The sequence below is a fragment of the Euprymna scolopes genome, chromosome 11, assembly GCF_053919585.1.
Source record: "Euprymna scolopes isolate OS-2025 chromosome 11, ASM5391958v1, whole genome shotgun sequence".
NCBI lineage: Eukaryota > Metazoa > Mollusca > Cephalopoda > Sepiida > Sepiolidae > Euprymna > Euprymna scolopes.
Genome location: NC_136492.1, coordinates 90,558,221 through 90,584,167, shown reverse-complemented (window position 1 = coordinate 90,584,167; position 25,947 = coordinate 90,558,221). Strand labels below are relative to the sequence as shown.

Here is a 25,947-nt window from a genome sequence, read left to right as displayed (position 1 = left end):
TTTTCTCCCCCTTCCGCCTCTCTCTTTTCTCCCCCTTCCGCCTCTCTCTTTTCTCCCCCTTCCGCCTCTCTCTTTTCTCCCCCTTCCGCCTCTCTCTTTTCTCCCCCTTCCGCCTCTCTCTTTTCTCCCCCTTCCGCCTCTCTCTTTTCTCCCCCTTCCGCCTCTCTCTTTTCTCCCCCTTCCGCCTCTCTCTTTTCTCCCCCTTCCGCCTCTCTCTTTTCTCCCCCTTCCGCCTCTCTCTTTTCTCCCCCTTCCGCCTCTCTCTTTTCTCCCCCTTCCGCCTCTCTCTTTTCTCCCCCTTCCGCCTCTCTCTTTTCTCCCCCTTCCGCCTCTCTCTTTTCTCCCCCTTCCGCCTCTCTCTTTTCTCCCCCTTCCGCCTCTCTCTTTTCTCCCCCTTCCGCCTCTCTCTTTTCTCCCCCTTCCGCCTCTCTCTTTTCTCCCCCTTCCGCCTCTCTCTTTTCTCCCCCTTCCGCCTCTCTCTTTTCTCCCCCTTCCGCCTCTCTCTTTTCTCCCCCTTCCGCCTCTCTCTTTTCTCCCCCTTCCGCCTCTCTCTTTTCTCCCCCTTCCGCCTCTCTCTTTTCTCCCCCTTCCGCCTCTCTCTTTTCTCCCCCTTCCGCCTCTCTCTTTTCTCCCCCTTCCGCCTCTCTCTTTTCTCCCCCTTCCGCCTCTCTCTTTTCTCCCCCTCCCGCCTCTCTCTTTTCTCCCCCTTCCGCCTCTCTCTTTTCTCCCCCTCCCGCCTCTCTCTTTTCTCCCCCTCCCGCCTCTCTCTTTTCTCCCCCTCCCGCCTCTCTCTTTTCTCCCCCTCCCGCCTCTCTCTTTTCTCCCCACCCACTCTCTCCCTCTCCCGTCTCTCTCTTTTCTCCCCCCACTCACCCTCTCCCTCTCCCGTCTCTCTCTTTTCTCCCGTCTCTCTCTTTTCTCCCCCCTCTCCCTCTCCCGTCTCTCTCTTTTCTCCCCCCCTCCCTCTCCCGTCTCTCTCTTTTCTCCCCCCCCTCCCGTCTCTCTCTTTTCTCCCCCCCCCTCTCCCTCTCCCGTCTCTCCAAACTCTGTCCTGTCTGTCTACTGTCTCTCTATCCCTTCACTCTACGATAATTGTTATTGTTACTATTCAACACAACACTTTTTAGCCATGAAAATGGTTTATTAGCAGTTTTTTGTTGGTGCAGTGCTCTGTTGATATTCTGTATTGGATTTTGACCTTTCATTTCTTTCGTTTTATTCATCTCACCGTTAGCCAGACCAGCACCTCACTTGTATTGGTTATCTTCACATTTCTGGCTTCCACCAAGGAATGCTGCCGGAGACATTTTTTGCTCTCAGGCTCCCTCACCTCAGCAGACAAGCTCTGATTATTTGCACAAAACACTTAGCTTAACATCATCTTTTATAGTTCTTGGTTTCATGTTGCTTTTTGGCTTCCTATTCTGGCTTTTTTTTAAAATTTCCACAGGCATATCAAACTTTTGTTTACCATTCAAATATTTTCTCATACAAACATCTGAACTATTCTTTCAACATAGTTTTCACACAACACAATTACATAAAGTACCACACATAATACACATATAAATCTTGTCTCAAAAATATTGACATGCATTCATTCTTTTTTATTCTTTGATTTATAGCACTTTTCTTTAAATTTTTTTTTTAGTTAAAACTGTTTTGTAAGACTCAAAGATTAACTCATATAATAACTTGGATAACTTAATTGTCACATGTTGATTATGTAAAACTATAAATGCTTTCAGTCGGAAAAAATATTGGCCACATCTTTAAAAACATTATTTCTCGAGTTTAATTTGAAAATTTAGAAAACCGCAAAATGTTATACAACTTTTTATCAGATGATTAAAACTATTTTTTTTTATTCTGAGACTTTTGTGGTGTTTCTATATTATGACAACGAAAAATGATTGAAAAACAAATGGTACCTATGTAATTGTCAGATTGCAAATAGTAACATATCCAAAAAATATGGAAAACAAACGATAAGGCAGAAAAATAATTATTCATGTAAAACAGTTCTGATAAAGGTTATAATAGTTCCGATAAGGTTACATGCTGGGGCGGCATATTGGGTCACGTGATGTAAGCAAAAGGGGAAATAACTCGTTTGCTACACCATGTGTAGCAGACAATTTATTCAGAAAACAAAAATAAACATAACATACTATTTGTGAATTTAAAAAAAAAAATTTGTTAACTGTTTTAATTTTTTTTTTTTTTTTTTATATAAAAAATAATTGATTGAATTTGAGAAATTATAAACTTAATTACCTCCCCAGGTAACTCCAATTCAAATCAGTAGATTTTTTTAACCAAATGGCTAGATTTTACAAATGCCTTTTTTCTTTTTTTTTTTTTTGTGAATAATTATTTTTCTGCCGTATTCTTTTCCGTAATTTTTGGATATGCTACTATTTGTGGCATGACAACGACGAAGGTACTGTTTGTTTTACTTGAAATTCAATATTTTTTTCGTTTTGTAATATAGAGGCAACGCTTTCGTTTTTAAAACAACTTATTCATAGAAAAAGACTTGGTCTTCATTTTCATCATATAATAAATTATATAATATTCGGGTTTTGTAAATTTTCAAATTAAACTTGAGAAATAGTTTTCAAAAATATAACCATTTTTCTCGATTAAAAATGGGTGCTAACCATGCAACCTGCACATTAATGTTTTATATACAGTTTGATATAGGGTTATAAATAGTGAGTATCAAAAAATATATCGCCACATGTTTATCTCCCAATAGACACATACGCACGGACACACGCACATCACTTTCAATCTTAAACCCTCAAGTGCTCTCATACCACTTTCAATAACAACTGACGTTGATGCCAACTTTCCAATTAATATTTCAGTTTAATGGATTCTGCTAGTTTTTTTTTTTTTATATCTTCTCCAAAAAAACAAAACAAAAAACTGAAACATTAATTGAAACCTTCATTTATTCTATAAGTTTTATCAGTGCCTTAATTATTCTTTCACATAAATGCAAGAACTGAAGACTTTAGTTTAAAAAAAAAAGTTTAAAATAAGAAACTCACTTTTTAAGCAGTACTTGATATTTAAAATTAAAAATTTACCGGTTGAAAATACCAAACAAGCGCGGTTTTTTAATGCACTTGTTTGGTCTTTGCAACCATTAAATTTTAAATTCTGAATATCAAGTAATTTGTAAAGTGTTTTTAATTATTTTGACCTAAGCGTTAGTCGTACACATAACACTGTCGGAATTAGAATTTTAATAAATATGTTTATAAAAAAAAAAGAAAGACAAATGCACTTGTTTGGTCTTTGCAACTTTCAGATAGTTTAAAACTAGCCTGATTTTTATTCGACTGAAAGAATAGAAGTATGAGGTAGTGGAAGTAGGTTGTTACATGCATGATGGATTTACTTACCTACATGCCGAAGATGCCTCCTGCTTTACATTTTTATATTTAAGCACTTCTGGGACGTTGCATCATGTTGGCTAACAGGTTGGGCTACTTTTTAGTGGACCAACCAGTGTACTACAATACCAGAGCAGTACTTAGCCTAAATGGGATGAACCGACTTCTTTCGAATAAGGAAGTTTCATTATTGAATCAAATTCACAAGCGGTTCTCAGACGCTCGTATTTCTCCATCAGGGGAGATAATGAAAAGATCTTTTTTCCCCAGTTTTTGCAGGGAACTGTCTATGTACCTATCTCGTACTGACCATTGCTTAAATTCAGTGATCTAACAAGAACCAGTGTGTCACTGTGATTATGCTGTAAATCTAGTGTAATATATTTTTCAAATAAATATGAACACTTATTTTTATACCAACAGACACAAGTGTTTGATGCTTCTACAATCATCAGGTAAGAAGTGATAATAACCGCTGGTTGAGATTCGAACCCAAACACAGTCACTTTTGACTTTGTACGCTAATATCTTACCTCTGGCAGTTCACGCAAGAATTGGGGGAAATAAAGTGTTTATAAATGCGAAATTGATGGGCATACATAGTGAACAGTCCTGGTAGTTATTATTAACCAGAAATCTGAATGTTGCATTATATATATAATTCATTCCAGTGACAATTGTTTGGTGGCCCTGAGGTAGAGGCTCAGCAAATGGAACAAAAGGTGGCTTTGTGGCTGAGTTCGAATCTTATGACCAGCTGGAATTGTTACTCTACACTGATTATTGCATAAGCATGAAACACTAGTTTCTCTCGGTAAAAGTGAATAACTATTATTTAATTATATATATATATATATATATATATATATATTCAAGCACGTCTGATTGAACATGACAGAGTTATTCTTTTTCCTGATTTTTTTCTGGATATCTTTTCCATTCGCCAAGCGGTCTTTTTTTTATTTCAGCTGGCATGTTGTATAAAATGGCGCCCAAAAGTTGTTGTTCAGCCATATTCTTCTCCAGCGCTTTCTATTGGTGCATCTGATTATAATCAAGAGCGATTGTTGTTATCGTTTTTTCTTTTTGACCCTAACCTTCCTGCACTCACCTTTTTACAATCAATAAAAAAAAAAAAAAAAAAAAAAAACTATTAATACACCAAGTTTCAAAGAAACGATAACAACAATCGCTCCTGATGATAATTGGATGCGCCGATGGAAAGCGCTTGAGAAAAATATGGCTGAAGAACAACTTTTGGGCGCCATTTTATACAACATACCAGCTGAAATAAGACTACTCAGCGAATGAAAAAGATATCCAGAAAAATTGGAGAAAAAAAAGTATAGCACTGTGTTCAATCAGACGTGCTTGAATAATGCTTTGCTGCCAATATATATATATATATATATATATAGTAATTTATAAAATATATATGGCGATTAAGCTACACTGAATATTCCGCATTTCATCCACTCTAGGATTCTTCAGGCTTATGCACGTTATACGCATAAGCCTAAAGAATCCTAGAGTGGATAAAACGCGGAATATTCAGTGTAGCTTAATCGCCATATATATTTTATAAATTACGAACTAGCTCTACCTACATATTGAGCACTTTTGAAGTAAATACTTAAAGTTTACGCATAAATTTATACTTTTGTATATTAATTTTATGTCAGTAAATGAAGTAGTTATATATATATATATATTATTGCTGATTGTATTCCTTAAATCGACTATCATTATAGCATATATATATATTATATATATTATATATCTTATATATATTACATTATATATCTAATAATTTTTTAGGAAGCTATTATAAAAGGTTTAAAAAAAAAAAAATAGGTTCCATGTGAAATGTTTTATTTTTATGAAGTATTTCGAATTTGCAACATGGAAGCGATTCATTTTCTTATCAAGTATTGATAGTCGTGGAGTTTTGACTAAAAGAAAATAGTTCTTCCCTATTTTGAATGTCTCGATATTCATAAAATTTTAGCGATTTTAAAGATTAAAAAAAAAAAATGTATGTAATTTAAAAGTATGAGGTCTGGTGAGAATGGTGAAAAAGAAAAAAAAAATTACCTCCCTTAGGGACTTCTTTTTTTTCTTCCCTTCTCTCTCTCCTAAGCTTTGTTAAGGACTTTCATTGTTATGCTTTCTCTTCTTGATCAAAGCTGTGCATATTTACTACAATGTACTCTTTATACTTGTTGATAAGAAAGCTCCGCAATACTGGTTTCTCTAGAATCTCCGAACTACTTGTACCTGTCATTTTCCAGCTAACCAAAATAAATGGACTTTTTTGACGATAACACCTTGATTTCAGAATTGATTCATTTGAAAGTGATCATAGCTGCTTTTTTTTTTTTCTTATTGTTTTTGTAATCATACAGTACCTTCTAAAGTAGCTGTAATGATATCGTGTTGAATACTTTCTTGGTTATCGGATTTTTGAAAAATGCTTGAATGATTGTATTATTTGGATACTTCAGACTACTAGTCTTATCTTCATTGTTATTTTCACAACGTTTTAGTCGATGTAATCTGACTTTCGTCAGGTGTATCTTGTCGAAATCCAGGAATCTTCCTCTTGGACTCAAGGAATCTTCACAGAATCTTCTATTTAATCCACAGTGGATAGAATATTCTCATTGTCATTTATGACCCACAAGGACCCATGACATAACGTACTTGGTAAAATTCAGTTGTAAGTTACACTCTTCTGGAGGTTGAAGGTTCAATCCTCAGTGCAGACGACATGCAAAAATACAATTGCTAATTACTTGAGACTTCTACTCTGTTATGGCTGACAGAACGACAGCATGCTGCCCCTGTGGATTTAATAAAGGATTCCATTTAAAATTCCACGCGAATTACAGTTTGATAGCAAGATTCCAGAGTTTAACAAGATAAACCTGAAAAAGCTTGGAGGTTACATCCACCTAAACGTTGTGAAAATAACATTCAAGATGAGAATAGTAGTTCAAAGAATTTAAATAATACAACTAATCAATCTTCATCTAAAAAGAAAATCAGAAATGTTTGAATATTGTCTTAATTCTCTTACGCGAGAGAGTTCATAGTGATAGCAAATTTCTCTCTTTTGTTGGCGTCTACGGCGCTAGAGATGTTCGTAGAGTAGCGTTGAACCTGACGCGGCGGCGCCGTGGTCTGTTGCTTGATTTCTTGGTGCTTTGATAAGAATCTTTAACAGCCGGCTTCATGTTGTTCAAAATGGTTGCTCCTCCATAGCAAAAGTATATATTAAAAAAAAAAAAAAAAAAAAAAAAAGCATCAATACTCTTTCTTTGTTTGACTGAACATATTTACACTTAATCACTGCACATCTGTACACAGCACTAATAATACTCTCTATTGCTTCGTGATCAATTGTTTGTTACATGAAATTCGTTTCATAATTTTTTTTTTTTTTTTTTTACTATTTTTGATTTGGGAAGTAGTTTTACTGTTTATAAATGTGATATTATCTTATTACCCAATTCTATGTTCTGTTTGATAACTAATATTGATATGTAACTCTGGAATGAGGATAAACTACACAATCAGGGTTCGCACAGGCTTGAAAAGGCCTTGAATTTTTAGCTTTGTCTTGAAAAGGCCCTATTTCTATTATAACCTTGAAAAAGGCCTTGGCAATATGAGAAGTGTTTTGAAAAGGGGCTTCAAAATAGTATTCTCTATATTCCGTAAACATTTGTGTTAGCATATTCAAAATGAAATTGAAATACTGTTAAAATATTTTTACAATATTAATTTTAATATTTTTTTAATATTAAAAATGAAATCAAAATAAATGCATTCTTCTGAGATTGCATCATATTATTTCCGGTGTTGTTCATACAGAAGTTATATCCCTTTTCTACTATTCGTATACTTTACGAATGTAGCCGAAGTGAAATTCAAAATCAAAATAAATACTATAAAAATATATTAAATATTAAAATATTACTAGTTTTTTTTTTATCATTATTAATGTATCAAATTTTGTTTTTAAAACTTGAATTTTGTGTGGAGAAGGCCTTGCAAAAGTCATTGAAATTGGACATTGAAAATCTGTATGAACCCTGACAATATATTGCAAAATGTTGTGGAGACAAGATGTATGAAAAAAGACAAAAAAAAAAAAACCTCAAAACAAAAACAAATTAAACACTGGAATAAATCATCAAAAAATGAACATTACCAATTTAGTTCAGATCATTTTTTTTCTGAACACATTTGTTGATCTGAACAAAACTGGTAAAGCTCTCGTTTTGATGATTTATTTATGTTTAATTTATTTTCGGTTTTGTCTTTTTTCAACAAAACTCTGGAATGTTAAGATTCAGGTTTAAGATTATCATGGTTGATGTGAACGATAAAAAAGAAAAAAAATCAGCTTCTACCAATTTGAATCATGTCATACAAATGTAGAAAGCTAAAGAACATTCGTTCCAAAATGGATAAAATTAATTTCTTGAACTGAACAGTTTTGCACCACTTTTGTTCCATTACAAAGATTAAAATCGACTTGCAATGCTACTAAACCTTATGTCTAGAATGCTTACTCCAATTTTGTCTAAAATCTATTTATGATTCTGATGTCCTCTTATGAAGGTTAAAATCAAGATGTAATGTTATTAAACCTTATGTCTAGAATCTTTATTCCAATTTTAATCAAAATCGATTACATTATTTCGATTCTTAAAAAAAAAAAAATGTCTAAAAATTTGACGCTTAACCCTAATGGTTCTTAAGAAATTGAAATTCAGGAAATCTTGCTTAATTGGTATCTTAATGACTATGGATGAAATTTAATGCAAAGTTGTAATATTTGAATTTTGAAACTGGGAGTATGTATCCATATTATGCCTCCTAAAATCCTTTACAATACTCCTAAGAAACAATAAAAAAATTGAATGTGTAGTAATTGAAATTTAATACTTATTGTTAAAATTTCACAAAAATCTGAGATATCTGAATTTTGACAACGGGCTTCCCTACCATCTTTTCGTATCCCTCTCTGAATTAAATTAAATCAAGCTAAATGTATCCCACATAACTGTGTTAACAAAATTCTAGTAATTGGCTAGAAGTGAATCTTTTACATATAAACATATACCTGATTTTATATAAGTAGAAAACTAATGAATCTTATTTGGGAAATATATTTTATTCTTAAACTTTATAGAGTTTAATGAATGGTAAACATAACTAAATAGGAGAGGGGGATCACATTTTATTAAAAGGACGCCATGATTTTCTTTTTCTCTGTATGAAAATAGGGAAATATTAAAAATGAATTTCTATCATTTTACAAACTAATTCCGTACTTATGAAAGTTCCGTGAGAAATAAAACATTTTGAATTCTATTTGGCAGAAACTCATTTGTGGAGTAAATGCAATCTTTTCTATTGTTTGGATTATTCAGACTACTGTCCCCGAGTCCGACAAGGCGCATCTGAAGAAGGTTGGAGGTTACATCGGCCGAAACGTTGTGAGAATAACACCCAAGGTGAGAATAGTAGTCCGAATACTCCAATTTATCAATCCTCATCTCAAAAATAGTGAAACATTAAAAAAAAAAAAAAAAAAAAAAAAAAAAACGTCAAAACAATCTTTTGGAACATATGGGGAAATTTTAATTTCTTTCAATGTTTTATTTACCTTTTGCACTTACATCAGGAAAAATTAAGATTATTAATTTGACCTGATATGTGTAGTGTCTAATTGTGTAAACAAAAAGTTACATATTTATTCATGCTTGAGCAGAGGGCGCCACTGTATTGCATGATTTGTTATGTCCTATACACTGTAAGACACTGTATGCGCTAATTTTGTCCCCCATGCAAATAAAGATATTACAACATGAACACCATAAAGATGTTTGATGACATTAGAGTGGAACTTATAATGTCCATTTTTAAAAAAAAATGAGCTCAAAAAATATAAAATCTATGAAGCAAAGCAAACTCCTTTACAGATTAAATAGAATTTACATGTTTTATAATAGCTTCATACAAAAAAAAAATCATACTAGAATCAAGTTACGATTCTTTCAAGACTATTTTAGTTAAATGCAGCATTATAGTACAATAATAAGGTTACAGTTCATTTTTTTTCTTAAAATTGTCCCGAAAATATCATTTTATGAATAAAAAAGAAAAAAAAAACGTCCAAGAAAAAATATATGAACCTGCTTGGACAAAAATAGAATTTATTGATTATAGATCATTTCTAAAGTATATGCATGCAAAACAAATCAATCCTCAAGCAATTTATCTACAAACTATCATAGAATCTATTAAAAATTTGAAAGTATTGATAAATTCAAACATACAAAAATAAATTAATGTTCACATCTTATGAAGCATCATATATGTATGAATATTATAAATATTCATAAAGTTTTATGAAAATAAATGGAGTTGGCATTAAATTACCCCAAAAGGGTTGATATGCCTTAAAACAATCGGCAATAAATAATCATGAATCTGTGTGTGAAAGAATCTTTTAAATAGTTTTAATTGGGCTGTTTATGTTCATATTTTGCTGTCAGCATCACTTTTAGCATCCTCCAAAGATTCAGAAGAGAGATTAAAAGCAAATATGCAAAACTATAATTTGGATTGTTCAGACTACTGCTCTCATTTTGGACATTATTCTCACAACATTTAAACTGATTTATCTTTAAGTGTCTTTTCAAACTCTGGAATCTATACAGAATTATGAAAGATCTTTTATTTCATCCAGAGTTAACTTGTTCTCATTCCATCAGCGATGATTGTGTACAAGTAATGTTTAATTGTAATCTTGCTATCACTATTGCCCGTACAGAGGATTGAACCTTTATCTCCGAAAGACTGTCTCTTAGAAGTGATTCTTATTTATTGTACTACAGGTTCATTAAATTATAAATTTTATTACTGCAATGGTAACATCTTATGTGAAGTCAATTACTCAGCATTTTTTTAAATAATTTTTATTTGGATGCTAAACTTTTTCTGCAATACATGATGATTTCATCTCTATCACATTTCCTATGGGCTGAAAAAATAAAAATAAAACATGCGTAAATGTTGTATATATATATATATATATATATATATATATATATAAACTAAGGCTAGATGCACCAAAATGCTCCCAGAATGTTGATGTATATATTGTATGGGAGTGCTTGAAAGTGCCTGCAATAAAGTAGCACTATATTTCAATAGACGCCATTAACAATCGGCATATGATCAACAAGATATGTCATTTATTGAATTGCACTTGAACATTGACTCTAGGAATGTAGTCAACTCTGACAATCCTATGTCAACCTGTATTTTTCGCTTTTAACTCCTCGACCTTTGATTTGTTTGACTTCTAAAATTAAGTTAGACATATACATGGTACAAATATATTTAATATTTCCCATCAATGCTAGGCCAGTGCAAAAAGTTCTTTGGAAATACAGTTGCCAACATGTTTGATGGCTATATTTTACCAAAGGAGAAAACATTACAAAAATGTGGGCCAAAAATAATTCCAGGAATAGCATCATGATCTTGCTGATTTGTGTCTAAGTTGGGATTAAAATAACGCAAAAGTGCTACTTTTCTTTGTTAAAAAAAAAAAAAAATCACCAAAGGCCATTTGAGGATAAGCGTTAATAGATGTAAATTTGTAGTGTAGTAATCGTTGAGTGTGGATTGGATAGAATTTGGATTATTTAGGGGGATGGCTCAATAAGAACTTATTTACATTGGACTTGAAGGCTGTCACATTGTAATCAGCTGTTCCAAAGGCGGACAGTTCTAGAAGAGAAGCTTTGCAACTGATCATTGCAGCTGTCTAGTCATCTTTTTCTGTTCTAAGGGATGCTTGTCTTGTTAAAAGGCAGGGTTGGATGTATTATCATTGTAGCTCCCAGCAAGTTAGCTGCTATGATCATTTTTTCAATTATATATATATATATATATATATATATTATATAAAAATTGAAATAGGTTGTTCCTTCACTTTTTCAAGATCAAAAACCTAAGTGTTCCTATTTACTTACCTCTCTACGAGGGCAGAGTTACCTACAAGGTAGGTTTTTAATGTAGGGGGAAAATCCAACTCATAAATAAATAAAAAAAAAAGAGCACTTTGGGTTAAAATAATTTTTTTGTTAGTGTAGAAGGATTTTCCCTTCACTGACCGAGGACGGAAAATATGAAGTGTAGCACGAGAACAGATACTGCACTGTCCTCTTAAAACTAGTGTTATTCATTCAGGGAATAGGCCTTTTGTACAATGAGAGCAATGTGATAGGAACAAATCATTAGTAGCCTTGGTTAACCATAACAATTGAGACCTATTTTAGGGCTAATAGATTTCACGTAAGTAGATTTCTTTCTTTTTTATTTCTTTTTTATTTATTTTTATTTTTTTAAAATTTTTTTTATGTATATCAAATTCAAATTAATCTTATCACTTCAGATTCATGTCACTTGACAACACAGTTAAAGTTATGCTTCAGTTTTTTTTGAGATGAGGATTGATAATTAGGATTATTTTGACTATTATTCTCATCTTGAATGTCCTCAAACATTTTGGTTGATGTAACCGCCGACCTTCCTCTAGTGCCTCTTGTCAGAATTGAAATCTTTATGAAATTTCAGAGCCCTTTATTTTAATCTATGGGGGTGGCTTCCTCTCGTTCCCTCAACCATGGCCATGTATAAATCTTTAGTTTGTATCTTGGTATCATCTATGTTGAGGATTGAACCTTAGAAGACTGTTGCTTAGAATTAATTGCTACTCAGTACTTATTGCACCATGTGTCCTTAATTCCTGAGTTCAACATACAAATTCCGGAGTTGAATGAACTGCACTTGAAGAAGGTTGGAAGTTACATTGGCTGAAATGTGAGGATAACATCCGAGATGAGAACGGTAGTCCAAATTAAATGAATTTATTAATCTTTATCTTAAAAATTCCAAAACCTATTATTCTCATCTTGGTTTCGCAACTTTTTCAGCATATGTAATCTTAAACGTTCAAGTACATGTTTTTTGAACTCTTGAATCTGTGTTGAATTCGGGAAACCAATACGGAATTTTTGAATGGAACTCTTCAATGGTGATAGATTATATAAATAGTAATTGAAAACATTATTAAAAGGCAAACAAAAAAGAAATATATCAATAAGTATTAATATTACACACTTAAAACGAGATTAGTTTTAAAGTTTGCAGATTTCATACTTGAATTGTTCACTGGCTCATTTAGCATAATGGTAAAAGTTTTTGCTAATGGGTCAGGAGACCAGGGTTCGATCCTCTGTCGAGTCATATGAAAGACTGCAAAAGTGATATTTGATGCCTCCTTGCTAAACACTAAATGGGAAGATCAAGGGCTTTCCTGGGAATGGAGTGGAGCCCTCCCTCTACACCTCTGTATAGCAGTTAATGAAGGGGGAACCTTCGGGTCGCCCTCGACTATAGTCAACCACTTAGTTTAGCGTTTAATAATTCACACAGACCTTTGATGGAATGGATAAAGGCTTGGGATATTAGTTCTAAGTCTTAAAGGGTCACTACGTTATAACTAAGTAAAGAGTATTTTTCTTTTTTTTATTACAACTTCTATCTGGTTATGGCTGATGGAATGAGAACAAACTATCTTCACGAGTTCAGCTTCAGTCCTGTTTGAAATAAAAATACCCAAGATTGTAAAGATAGCCATGAAAAAGGCCGGAGATTATATTGGCTGAAACGTTTGTGAAAATAACCAAGATGAGAATGATCCAAAGAATACAAAGTAAAGGCTATTTTTTTTTCTAAGTTTTTTGTTGAATATTATTTAGTATTAGTGTGAATCAAAGGTCAAATTAAAATCAAATTGCATTGAAATATAACTTTTAGTCATCATATATATATATATATATATATATATATATATATATATATATATCATTTACAATACGTGAATGCATCTGATAGAAGTGAAATTGGTTGGGAGCAAGAGAAAACAAAAGTGAAAATAAGTTTGTTTTTTTCTTTGGTTTATTATTTTCATTATTATACATCTTGCCTGCCTTCAGTGGGACTTGATGGTGGGGTCCACTATATTAAATACATCCCACTATCAAGTAACACTGAAGCCAATTAAGATTTATAATAAAATAAAAACAAATTTATTTTCCTTTTTATTGTAGTTTAGTCTTGCTTCCAGTATCACTTCTATCCAATATTCCTGCATTGCAATTGTCTTCAATCTATCTACCCCTCTCCCTATCGATAATATATATATATATTCAATGTTTAAATGTATTGAATTGAAAAAAAAAAAAAAAATTTTCCAAAGTGCCCAAAAGATGTGTAGAGCTATAAGTTCAATTATATAGACATAAGAAAAACCCCACACAGATTAATTAACGTTTCAATGAAATTAATACTAGTCTTATCAGTACTTCAGTATGGGTGATGTATAGATTTTAGCTTTGCTAGTAATTTAAAATCAGTAAACATTTATTTTATTGTTAGTACAAGCAGTGGAAGATTTTGTTTTAAACAAAATCAAATGAAGAAGATAAAGGAACCGTTTTTGGCATTGGAAAATAGGCACAAATTTTTGCAATATAGATTCAAAATTCTGATTAATCGTCCTAACACTAATTAATATAGATAAATGCAGAATTAAACTAAGGTAAAAAATGAACATATGTTTTTGAATTAGGGTTTTCATAATTTGTGTGTGTGTGTAATAAAAATCATGGAAATAATATTCTAACGTGACGAAGAAAGGAAAACTAAAATTATATACTCATTAAGATTTTGTCTTCATTTCAAGAAATTCTCAGGATGAGTGATTTGAAAAAGTTACATAAAAGTACAATATTTGGAAATATTTGGCTCATTTGAAAAAAGAGAAGTATTCTTTTAAAGTTATAATTGCACCACATTTTTTTTTTTTTATTCTAATGGTTTTTATTTGGGAAAAAAAAATCTTTTCATGTCGAAAATTTACCAAATATTTCCAAATATTGTATTTGTTCTTATTTCTTCTAATCATTTATCTTGAGAGAGACTTCAGATAAAGACAAAACAATGATGAATATTTAAATAATTTTGTTTTTATCATTTTCATTTTCCATATATTAATCGCAATGTTTCAAGCAAACTACATCAATCTCTTATTTTAAAATAAGTTTATAAGATTAAAATAAAAGATGGTTTCAAACAGAACTCCCTTTTCTGTAATATAAATTTACGAAAACTATTTGGGAACAAATACACTTTGACTCTCTGGAAGTATTTTGTTTTGGTTTCATTTTTGGAAGAGTTATACTAGTAGAAAGGGAAAATAACCCCAAATAAATTCATACATATCAAAATATTCTAAATGGACTGTTAAAATTAAGATTTATTTAATTTAAGTAAAACAATTTGTGTTTGTCAAAAAGAAAAAGTTGTAAAAAAAAAAAAATCCATTCCAAAATATTCTAAACTGAATGTTATTATTTGTGTACTTTAAAAAATATTAATTTTGAAAGTAATTATTTTGGTATATAAAATGGTACATTTTATTTGTAAATTTTAAATATAAGTTGTTTTTAAATATTAAATTTCTAACAATTTCAATCAAATTCCTTTAACGTTTTCTGCTGTGATACTTCCTTGATTGAACTTGTTTTAAATTACCAGAACAAAAAATTTGGTTAGAAAACAAGCACTGATTTTTGGGTTGTCTTCCCTTTTTGCTGGTATATCTTTTTCAAAAATGAGAAACATACTTCCAGCGGGTTTAAATGCACTTGTGTCACTATTTTCTTTTAAATTAGGAAAAATGTGATTCAAATAAGGTTACTTATAAACAACAAAACAAAATAACAAAATAACCTATCATTTAAGGCCTGCGTCTGTAGTGTAGTCATGTATAAAAACAGTTTCGTTAAGTTGGTTAGCCAATCTTGCTTATGCTTATCTAACATTTTATTTACACTTACTAAATGTGATATCAATAACATACGAAACTATACGTGCATGTAATTCAATATTTGAAAGATAGCTGCCACGCCTATTTATACTGTGTTTATATATTGCCACAAGTGTGTGTCTGTATTCGATTCTCATTATCAGCATCTGTCCGCACTCTCATTTCTACTCTTTCCTACATTTTCTTTATTTGCTTATTCCATGCAATTGTTGCATTGCGATTTTATGCATTTAGGCTATCTAAAAACTATGAGGAGCAGATTTTTCTTTCGTTTCGCTTTCTAAAACATTCTGTTTGCATGACTGCGATTGCTTTGTGCTTATGCTGCAGTTATAAAAAAAAAAAAAAACTTATCTTTTGGCTCCTTTTTTAGTTATGCTCACAAAGGGAGATGACTTTTTTCAACAGTTGATTCTAACAAATTTAAAGACGTTTTTCTTTTGTTTGGTTTGTATTGAAAAAGAAAATCAGTAAAACATTTTGAAATCGAATTTTAATATTTTAGAATTCATAAATTAAAAATATCAAACTTAAGACATCCTCATATAAATAAGGAATTGTTGGCCATATATTCAATCCAGTTGAAATTGAAGATTCAAAATATTTGAATTGCTAATATTATGATTCCAAAGAAACTGACATTTGGAATATTTATTAATTCATACCTCAAAAGCTATGGCTAAGCTTTGATCAAAATTGGAGGTATCTACATTTTTTAATGGGTTTCAATTTGCCCACATTTGCATAAAACTAAATATAGCCCATATTACCCAGCTTTATGCCTGGCAGCTGTATTCCATGATTCATGATTGGTTAATTAGTTTCTAACTTTACTCTGCACAAATAAAGAAGATTCAATTCGGTCAAAATTAAAGATTCCAACTGTACTTTTTTTTCACTTGTACCAATGCTAATGGAAAACTAAGTGTATATCTCTGCTTTCCTAGGTTTGCTAAATAAGTCTAGATTGTTAAAACAGTTTTGATAAAGTATTGGGAGATTAAAAAAATAAATAGAAAATCTTTGAAATCAAAGTTTGGAAAAAAAAAAAAAAATCTAAAAACTAGTTTGAACAAGTTGCATCCTATTAGGAACTATTTTTACTGTGTCATATTTGCCAGCATAATCTAATTTTTTTTTTTTTTTTTTTTTAATATTTACTAAATAAAAATAGTACATCATAATTTTAAATGAATATGAACGTTTAGCAATTTAACTATGAATCTTCATGTTGCAGCTGTTATAATATCCTGTTTGGCACAATTGTGGGCTGTAATATTAATTTTTTATGATAGTCCATTAAAAAAAAAATTTAGAATATGATTTATATATACAAGGTGCCTTCAGAAAGTCTCCAGACTTTTTTGTATAGCCACTTTTATTGATAGTACACACATGAAACTCTAGTCCTCTTCGAAATAATCTCCTCCGGCTGCAATTCACTTGTACCATTCCAACAACTTCTGGAAGGTCCCAAATAAGTCCTCTTGTGTGATTGTGTCAATAACTCCTGTCACATCTTTCTTCTCTTCAATTGTTTTATAACGACAGCCTCTAAGGTTTTCCTTGAGCTTAGAGAATAACCAAAAGTCACAGGGAGCAAGGTCTGGACTATAGGGAGGGTGAGGCACTGTCTTGATGCTCATCTTGGTCAAATAGATCAGGATGAAGTTGTGAACTATTGCATTGTCCTGATGCCACTGACCCGATTTGAAGAGTGCTGACCTCTTCCGACTCTTCTGAACTCCCTTACAACCTCAACACATATTCCTTGTTAGCTTTCTGTTCGATGGGAACCCAGTGCATGTAGATCATGCCCGTGCTGTCAGGAAAAAAAAAAGGATTATCATAATTTTTTGGGTGAATTTGCTCTGTCTGGTCTTCTTGAGTCTGTAAGAGCCAGTATGCTTCCACTGGGAACTCTGTCTCTTGATTTCTGAGTCATAGCAGTAGATCCTGCTTTCAGTGCAAGTCACCAGAGCATCAAAAACTGCAGGATCTGAATTGATCAGCTCAACCATTTCCCTCTTATCATGACGTCTTTCTTTCTGATCTTCTCTGAGCACTCTTGGTACAAACTTCGCACAAATCTTCCACATCTTCAGTTCCCCACGAATAATTGTTTGCAGAGTTCTCATACTGACATCAAACTGTGCACTTATTGTCTCTGTAGATACAGGACGATTCTTATCGATGAAATTCTTTATTTGGCCAATCAACTCTGGTGTTCTGACTTCCTTACTCCTCCCACACCTCATCATCCCTCGAAGACTCCCTGCCTTTCTTGAATCTCTTATGTCACTTAAAAACTGAGGCTCGATTCATACAAGATGATGCAAAAGCAGTCTGAAGCATTACATACGTTTCTGTGGCATTTTTTTTCCAAGTTGAAAACAATTTAATTGCATATTGTTCTTCTAAAGTGTCTTCACATCCAGATTGCATTTCTGAAATTCACCAGCTGTGACAATCAGGCTTAGTTAGGGTGTATTCCGATTCCTGCTGTAGCTATTTAATTGAACCTGAAATCATAAAAATTGGTTGGTCGTTTCATAGTATGTATAGCAATAACATACTGAATATTCATGACTCTACAACAATTTTAAATGCCTGTATATAAAAAAGTCTCGTAAGTTATCGATGATCACGTTTTAACTTTTTGTTAGCATTTTCTTAAACTACAAAGTGTTTCAAAAGGTTTAATATCAGCTAGTATATATCACAAAAAAGAAAAACCTTGCTAGTCAACATAATTAAAACTAAACTGGCTTAGTGCTGTTTTTTATCTCCTTATATTGGATGGCTTTATGCTTTGTCTGGGGCGATTTCCATTAAAATATATATGAATCACGAGATACGGTTGTCTCTTTCGATGTTAGTAATTATTCGGTAGCTTTTACGCAGCACAGATAGCTTTCTTCTTTTGAATTTTTTGTGACATATGTAAATCTGAATTGGCATTGGTGACCTTTTAGAAAAAGACCTGCTGCAGTTTTATTTCTTTGTCTCTGATCAGTCTCAACACATTCTTTTCCAATAAATGGCATTTCTATCTGTAAAGGAAAACCCATCAAAGATTAAATTGTTAAACATTTCACCTACTTTGAAACAAATGCTGTGATAAATTGGAGTCATTTGAACGGAAATTGCCAACATTATTAGCAAAACGATATATGTTTTATTGTATTGAATCATCTATTATATAAAGGGCGATTGTTTGTGTCTTTGTAAAAGTCAAAAGCTACACAACAAAACCCCACGAAGTTGGTATTTTTTTTTGATAGGCATTGCCCTGAATGAATATCTAAAATCAAAACGAATCATCCATTCTTTGGAAGTCAACTGGATCATATTTCTTCAGATGGTAGGTTTTTCAACCCTTGTCTAATGTTATGTTTTATATACAGGAAAGGTGACTGACTTATTTTATTATTTTCAAGCATTAAAAGTGTGGGCTGGATGGAGGTTAAAAAGAGGTGGGTAAGAGAGATATAGAAAAAAAAAACGGAAGAAAGATAGAGAGACAGACTCTGATTGCTAGAGAGATAGACATTTTATATAAAGATGTTACCCACACTTTTTAACTACTTTGTTTCTATTGTCCTTGGGCAACGCAGAGTTTCCCTGCTAGTCTATTATGTAATGGGCAATTGTCTGTGTTTTTATGTTTGTATGTCCGGCTAAGACATCACAAAAAAGCAACAACCCTCTACAAAGTTTGCTTTTAATCAATGTAAATTTAAAAATAAGATTCATTATTTGAGGGTCAAATGGCCATTTATATCATTTATTGTTATCTATAATATAAATCTCACCTGTCTGTTTAAATGTATGTTTGTATGTCTGCCTAAAACTTTCGACAGAGGCAAGCTTTTCATGAGATTAGTATCATTTTGAAGTTCGACCCTTCAGACGACAAATATTGAAAAATTGGCTAAAAACATTTTCTTCACCCTCAATTGGGCACTTTTCTACAAAGAGGGGTCATTTTTTTCACCAATATTTTCGAAAGTCATTCCTCTTTTTCGATTAATTAAAACTTTTGACACTCCCGGTTTGGCGATGGACGCAACAGCAAAGACGTCACATTTTTTTTTTTTTTTTTTCACAATTTTTTTCCTCCTTCGTGGTACGAGTTTGAGCCTGTCTGCCTACTACCACTTTTTTTATTTATTTTTATTTTTGCTCAACACACACCTCCAAACTCCCGAGCAGGGGGGGGGGGGCACCCAGGCTAATCAAGAATGAAAGACGGTTTTTAATGTTATCATGTATTAATTAACACAGCCCAGGAAATTTAAATTTTTTCAAATTGAAAGACACTAAATCCGGATTTAATTTATCACTTAACTATTGCCATTTCTCTACAAAGAATGTGGGTGCGAGAATTTAGTTTCTGGAAGCATCCTGGTTTTTATTTTTCACTCACTTTAAACAAAAAATAGTTTTGTTCTCGGGGAGGGGTGAGAAATTTTATACTATTCATCATGTGTTTTTTTTTTTTTTTTTTTTTTTTTTTTATGGTTTACGACCACACTGAGTAAATCTGCTAGTCTTAAAGCGCTTTTAAACAATAAGCTAATTTAATTTCATGCTCTCCCCTCCAAAAAAATTATACATTTATATAATTTGCTCTAAAGTTTTAATTACTTTTCTCATATACAATGAATCACTGAGTTCAATAGAATCAGTTTATGGGATCCTATCAGTTGCCTTCATAATACTTTTTTTAATTGCATATTTTTATGTAAAACAGATTGTGCCCAATGGGAATATGATTCATATCTAAAACCTATGGTTAAAATGTCATAAAAATTAGGGGTATCTGAATTAAAAAAATTTTTTTTATTGGCTTCAATTTGTCACATTTGCATAAAACTAAGTATATCCGACATTATCTATGTCTAGCAGTTGTATTCCAAAATTCATAATTAATTTATTTCAAATTTGATCCTGCACAAATATCTGTGCCAACTAGACCAATACTCGTCGAAGGACAGATAAAATTAATTCTGCAAACATAACATTTTTGCACCGCATTTGTCTTCATATGAAGATTATAATCAATATGATACTAAGCTGTATATTTAAAATCCTTATTCTAATTTTGATACAAATCCATTATATGATTTTTTTATTTAGAAAATTTCTAAAATGTAAGGCTTAAGCTTAAGTGGTCTTAATGGAAAATTTATATTCAGAGGATCTTGTTTAATTTGTATCTAATGACTATGGATTAAATTAAATAGAAATCTTAACTATTTAAATTTTTAAACTGGAGGTCCTTTTATGCCTCCCTAAAAAATGATTTAATTGAATGCCTAAATTGGAGGCTGTGTCTATATTATGGCCTTTTAAAAATTCTTTAAAATGCTTAAAAGAAACTGAAATTTGTAAGATATTTATTAACATCTGATACAAGATTCAAAGTTCACAAGAATCAAAGATGTCTGCATTTTTATGAAGTGCTTCCACTTCTTTTACCTATTTCATGAAACTAAAACTAATTATAGCTCACACTGTCCACCATTACGCTCTTAATAATGAAAAGATAATTAGTTTTGGAATGAAATGTGTGCATACAAATGTGTGAACATATACACGTGCTAATTTTATGTTGTGATATAAAAAAAATAACTTCACCAAGAGCATTGGTCACGTGGAGGATGTAAGAGAAGTTTCAAAATTTTCCAGTTGTATCTCTTTGGAGTATAATATATATATATATATATATATATAAAAGTGAACATGTTTGTGTATCTGTTTGTGTATCTGTCTGTGTGTGTACATTTCCCTATGCAATAACTCTGTCAATTTAAAGTCTGCAGACTCGAAATTTGATATACAGGGTACTGAGATTTGGGAAAATCTATGTGATCAGTTTTCGGCCAGAAATTTGGCTGTTAAGGGGTCAAACTTCAACGATTTGACCATTGAGAACTTTGCTAAACTCCGACAATTTTGGGTCTAAACACTTGAAATTTTAGATATAGGTTTCTTGGACATAGATCTACTTAATAACTTGATTTGAGCCTCAAACAAATGTTAATAGGGGTCAAAGTTAAAGAAAGATTTGACCTCTGCGGTCTCTACTAAATTACTCAGACAATTTCTGGTCTAAACATTTGAAATTTTACATAAAGGGTATTCAGAGATAGGGCAAGCTTTTTAATCGGTTTGGGTTGAAAATTTTTAGTTACCAATATATAAATGTATGTATGTTTGCATGTCTGCCTAAAACTTTCGATAGAGGCGACGGATTTTACCAAGATCAGTATCGTTTTAAAGTTCAACCTTTCATATGACAAATATCGAAAAATTGGCTAAAAACATTAATATCTTCACCTTCAACTGGGCACTTTTCAACAAGGGGGGGCGCTTTTTTCGCCGATATTTTTGAAAGCCATCCTCTCCTTTCGATTGTCTAGCCTTAATTTAAACCTACGTCACTTCCGGTTTGGCGGTGGTCATAACAGCAAAGACGTCAGGTTTTTTTTTCCCATTCTTTTCCTCGTTCGCAGTACGGGTTTGAGCCTGCCTTCCTACTACCACTTTTTTTTTTTTTGTTACTTAACATACACATCTAAACACCCAGGCAACGCCGAGCTGAAATCCTAGGATATCTATAAAAGTGAACGTGTCTGTGTACATTTTCCTATGCAATAACTCTGTCAATTTTATGTCTACAGACTCGAAATTTGATATATAGGATACTGAAATTTGAAAAAATCTTTGATCTGTTTTCAGTCAGAATTTTGGCTGTTAAGGGGTCAAAGTTCAACGATTTGACCTTGAGAACGCTACCAAACTCCTCCGACAATTTTGGGTCTAAACACTTGAAATTTTAGATATAGGTTCCTTGGACATGGATCTAACTTTACGGGATTAGACCCCAAAACAAATGTTCAGGGGTTATAATAGGGGTCAAAGTTGTAAAAAATTACTGTTTTTTTTTTTTTTTTTTTTTTTTTTTTTTTAACATACACCTCCAAAAACCTGGGTAACGCTGGGCTGAAATGCTAGTGTATGTATGTGTGTGTGTGTGTGTATATATATATATATGTGTGTGTGTGTGCATATGTTTCTGCTGCAATTCCTTTTGAGAAGCAGCATTAGGTTGAATTTTTTACAATTAAACAAAATTTTAAGTAATTATTTTATACAAGGTTCTATGTTTTGAAAAGGGATGGAAAATCATAGAGAAAAGGAAAGAACAAAAGAGAGGTTAGAGAAAAAAGGGGGTTAAGGAAAGTGGGGCAGTGGTCTTTAAACTTGGGAGGTATACTTACTCGTATGAAATTCTATCAACTTTTCCTTTTTATTTTCCCCTTTTATTATCTTACAGTGAGATATTTATATATGCTGGTGGTTTAAATTTTGGAATTGATTAGAAATAAGCGTCAGCTTGACTAGCTTCCTAATGTTAAATTACATGTAAATAAGTTTTATGCAAATATGCTATCAATGATGGCATGCAAAAGTGATTTCTAGGAAACAAAAACAAAGAATCCACAAGCTGAGACAACAAGCTGAAACTCAAAATCAAATTTCTAAAGAACACAATAAAATGGCATACCTCCTCTTGACAATGCAAGGATAGTTCAGTCTTAATCTTTCATCTTATCAGGCTGAAACTATGCATGGTGGAAACGTGTTATCAAAGACTATCAAATCCATATATCGAATTTGGAAAAATAAGGAGTTGAAATTCTGTAAAAATTTTGACTCTGGTCAAACTTTTCAAGATCAAAAGGCAAGATGCAAAACTTCATTGAAGCAAACAATCAATAGATTTGATCACAACAGGTAGAAACTGAAAGGATGCTATGGATCTGGCTTCCGATCGAAAACATGATATATTTGACTACGTCATTCCTAAGTCTAAATAAAATTTGACTACAATATTGCTCAAGTAGCAAATCTCTATGATTATCTGATTAGACTATCTTTATTTAGATTGTAATATTAGTGTCCTCTTGTTACAGTCACAATGATTTTGTTGTATTATTGTATTATACTTTATGAATCCGACACTTGTTTTGTGTATCTGAGTTAAGTTTTGTCATATATCAGTGATCCAGATTAGGTTTGTAGTTGTATCCATACGGTAAAATTCTGGAATTTTTACTGCGTTTATATAATAGTGCTCAATTTCAAATTTTATCCTGCACAAATGTCTGTGCCAACTAGACTAATACTCGTCCTAGGACAGATAAAATTAATTCCGCAAACATAACATTTTGCACCACATTTGTCATATGAAGATTATAATCAATATATGATACTAAACTACATTTAGAATCCTTATTCTAATTTGGATCCAAAAATTGTGTAATTGTATCCATAGGGTAAAATTCCGGAATTTTTACTGCGTTTATATAATAGTGCTCAATAATAAATAAAACTATTTACTTCTATTCTTACAACTTTCATAGGCTCTACAACATAAAAAGCATAAATAACGGACATGTTCGCCTGGGGGGGGGGTCAATTTTATAAAAACTATGACTGAAACATTCTGAATGTGTAGACAAGCTATGTTTGTATAAATAAAACTTTGTGCATATATACTTATAATACTAAAAAAACACTGAATCAGAAGTTATCGAGGTCAAAAGACACTTGAGGATAAGATTAAGATTGTCAGTTGAATGATGAATGCTATGAAGAGAGGATTGAAAACTTCACTGAAATCTTCAATTGTGAATATTTATTATTTTTCTAAAAGACTACTTAAGACTCTATTAAGCCCACCATGTATAAAATATTTCATTTATATGTAGATCTGTGCTATTATATAAAAGAAACTTTGTGAGTTTGTTCCATAAGGACTCTGGAATGGCTGGGCTGATTTTTTTTTTTTTTCATACAAAGGTACTTGATGTGCCTGGGAGTGTTCTTGTGTAGGTTTTGTATTGTAATGCAAAGGAATTCAATTTTGACCAAAGTTAACACTCTTATTCAACCTAATATCACAAGTGCATTTTTATCATTGCACAAGCAGAAAGAGCTCAGCTTATAAAAATCAACTGTAGATTATTTTATAAGATAGGGGCGCATTCAAAATTAGTGTTTCTGTTTAGAGCAAAAATGAACCACGATACTTGGTTTTGGCATTTTAAACTTTAATTCGACCCATTATTTACAAAAAATTTTATAAAATCAACAGATTCTCTACCGTGCAATGTAGATTAAAATATATTGTGGATTAAGTCACGATAAGGTGGCATGTGAAGATTTCTCCCGGTACACTGTAGGGGGAGTGTACTTAACTAGAGCAGGCAATCAATCAATCAAAAAAAAATGGGCGATTTCATCGATTTCAATGACAATAGAAGTATAGGAAGGTGGAACATTTGTTGATCCTCATTCAATCCTGGACAACTTTGGGTCTCCCTGCTAGTCTATTTCGTATAGATTTTCAATATTTACTTAGTGCTCAATACGTGAGTAGAGATAAATATGGCTATTTTTATATGCATAATGACATTGAAAATCCATTTCTGACCTTTTATTGAATTGGGTACAGTTTTTTTGCAAAATGGTCATCAAGAATTTTAGTGAGACGAGTAATGAATATGGTGAGATTCCATCAGGATATTTCGATGGAGAAACGTTTTAAACGAAAATGGAACTCTGGCACATTGGCAGACTATTGCTGGAATATAAAAAGGAAGGATGATCCTCAACAAGAGAGGCTTAAGACAAATGTTGTTTAAACTGTATATTTCATTCATAACCAATAATAATAAAATGATTTATAGTAAATGAAAACCAAAATCTAGAGAAATTAAAGGTGAGATTTAGTATCAGAATACTTTTCTTAAACCGAAACCTGTCATGTGACATGTACTTCTTTTTAACCTGAAATTTGTTGCACCTAATATATAGTAGTGATTTCAAAAGTTTAAGAAAAAAAAAATGACTTGAGTGCCATCAGCTAGAATCGAAACCAAAACATATAGCTCTCTAGCCTCATTCATCTGACCTAAATTTTTAATGAGTAAAAACCAAATAAAGTTTGTTCCAAAGGTTCAAATCTCCTATATATCAAGTTTGAAGTCTGTAGACCAAAAATTGACAGGGGTAGAGATAATTCCTCATACAGACAGACAGATCACTTATATATGTATATATATATATATATATATATAATAGATTATAATGATATTAGAAAACAACGCTACATCAAAGGAAGTACTTGGCCTTCGGGACAAGATCAAAGTGTACAGCATCTGTTCTTCAGATGCTGCACTTCTATTTCTTGTTCTCTTTCGGTGGAGGAGAAATACTTCACGACTGAGACAATTTTTATTTTTGTACCTTTTCTCCACGTTAAAAAACGACCCTGGTGTCTAACTCTGTCCCGTGGGGAGGCATAGTAAATAGGTACATCAAAGGAAGGTCACTCTTATTCTTGTCCAAGGTTGCCAGACCAGCCATTTTAAAGCCAAATTTTTGTGAATTTGGCCTTTTTTGAAGCAGTCTGACCTTCAAAAATTGTATTAGGCCTTTTTCAAAGCATAAAGTACAGATTAACTAAGGAATGTACAAGCA

At 32.2% G+C, this 25,947-nt stretch overlaps 1 protein-coding gene across 18 annotated transcripts in view; it reads left to right on the top strand.

Annotated features, from left to right (window-relative positions):
• LOC145287959 (disks large homolog 1-like) overlaps nt 1–25,947 on the top strand; it is a 909,452-nt gene that overhangs the window by 289,078 nt on the left and 594,427 nt on the right. For 8 of the 18 annotated variants that reach the window (XM_080135913.1, XM_080135917.1, XM_080135911.1 and 5 more), the window contains exon 4: nt 8,852–8,935. The exons of the other annotated variants lie outside the window; for them this stretch is intronic. In XM_080135913.1, the coding sequence (XP_079992039.1) occupies nt 8,852–8,935 (84 nt within the window). The remainder of the gene's footprint in view (nt 1–8,851; nt 8,936–25,947) is intronic. 18 annotated transcript variants of the gene reach the window in all.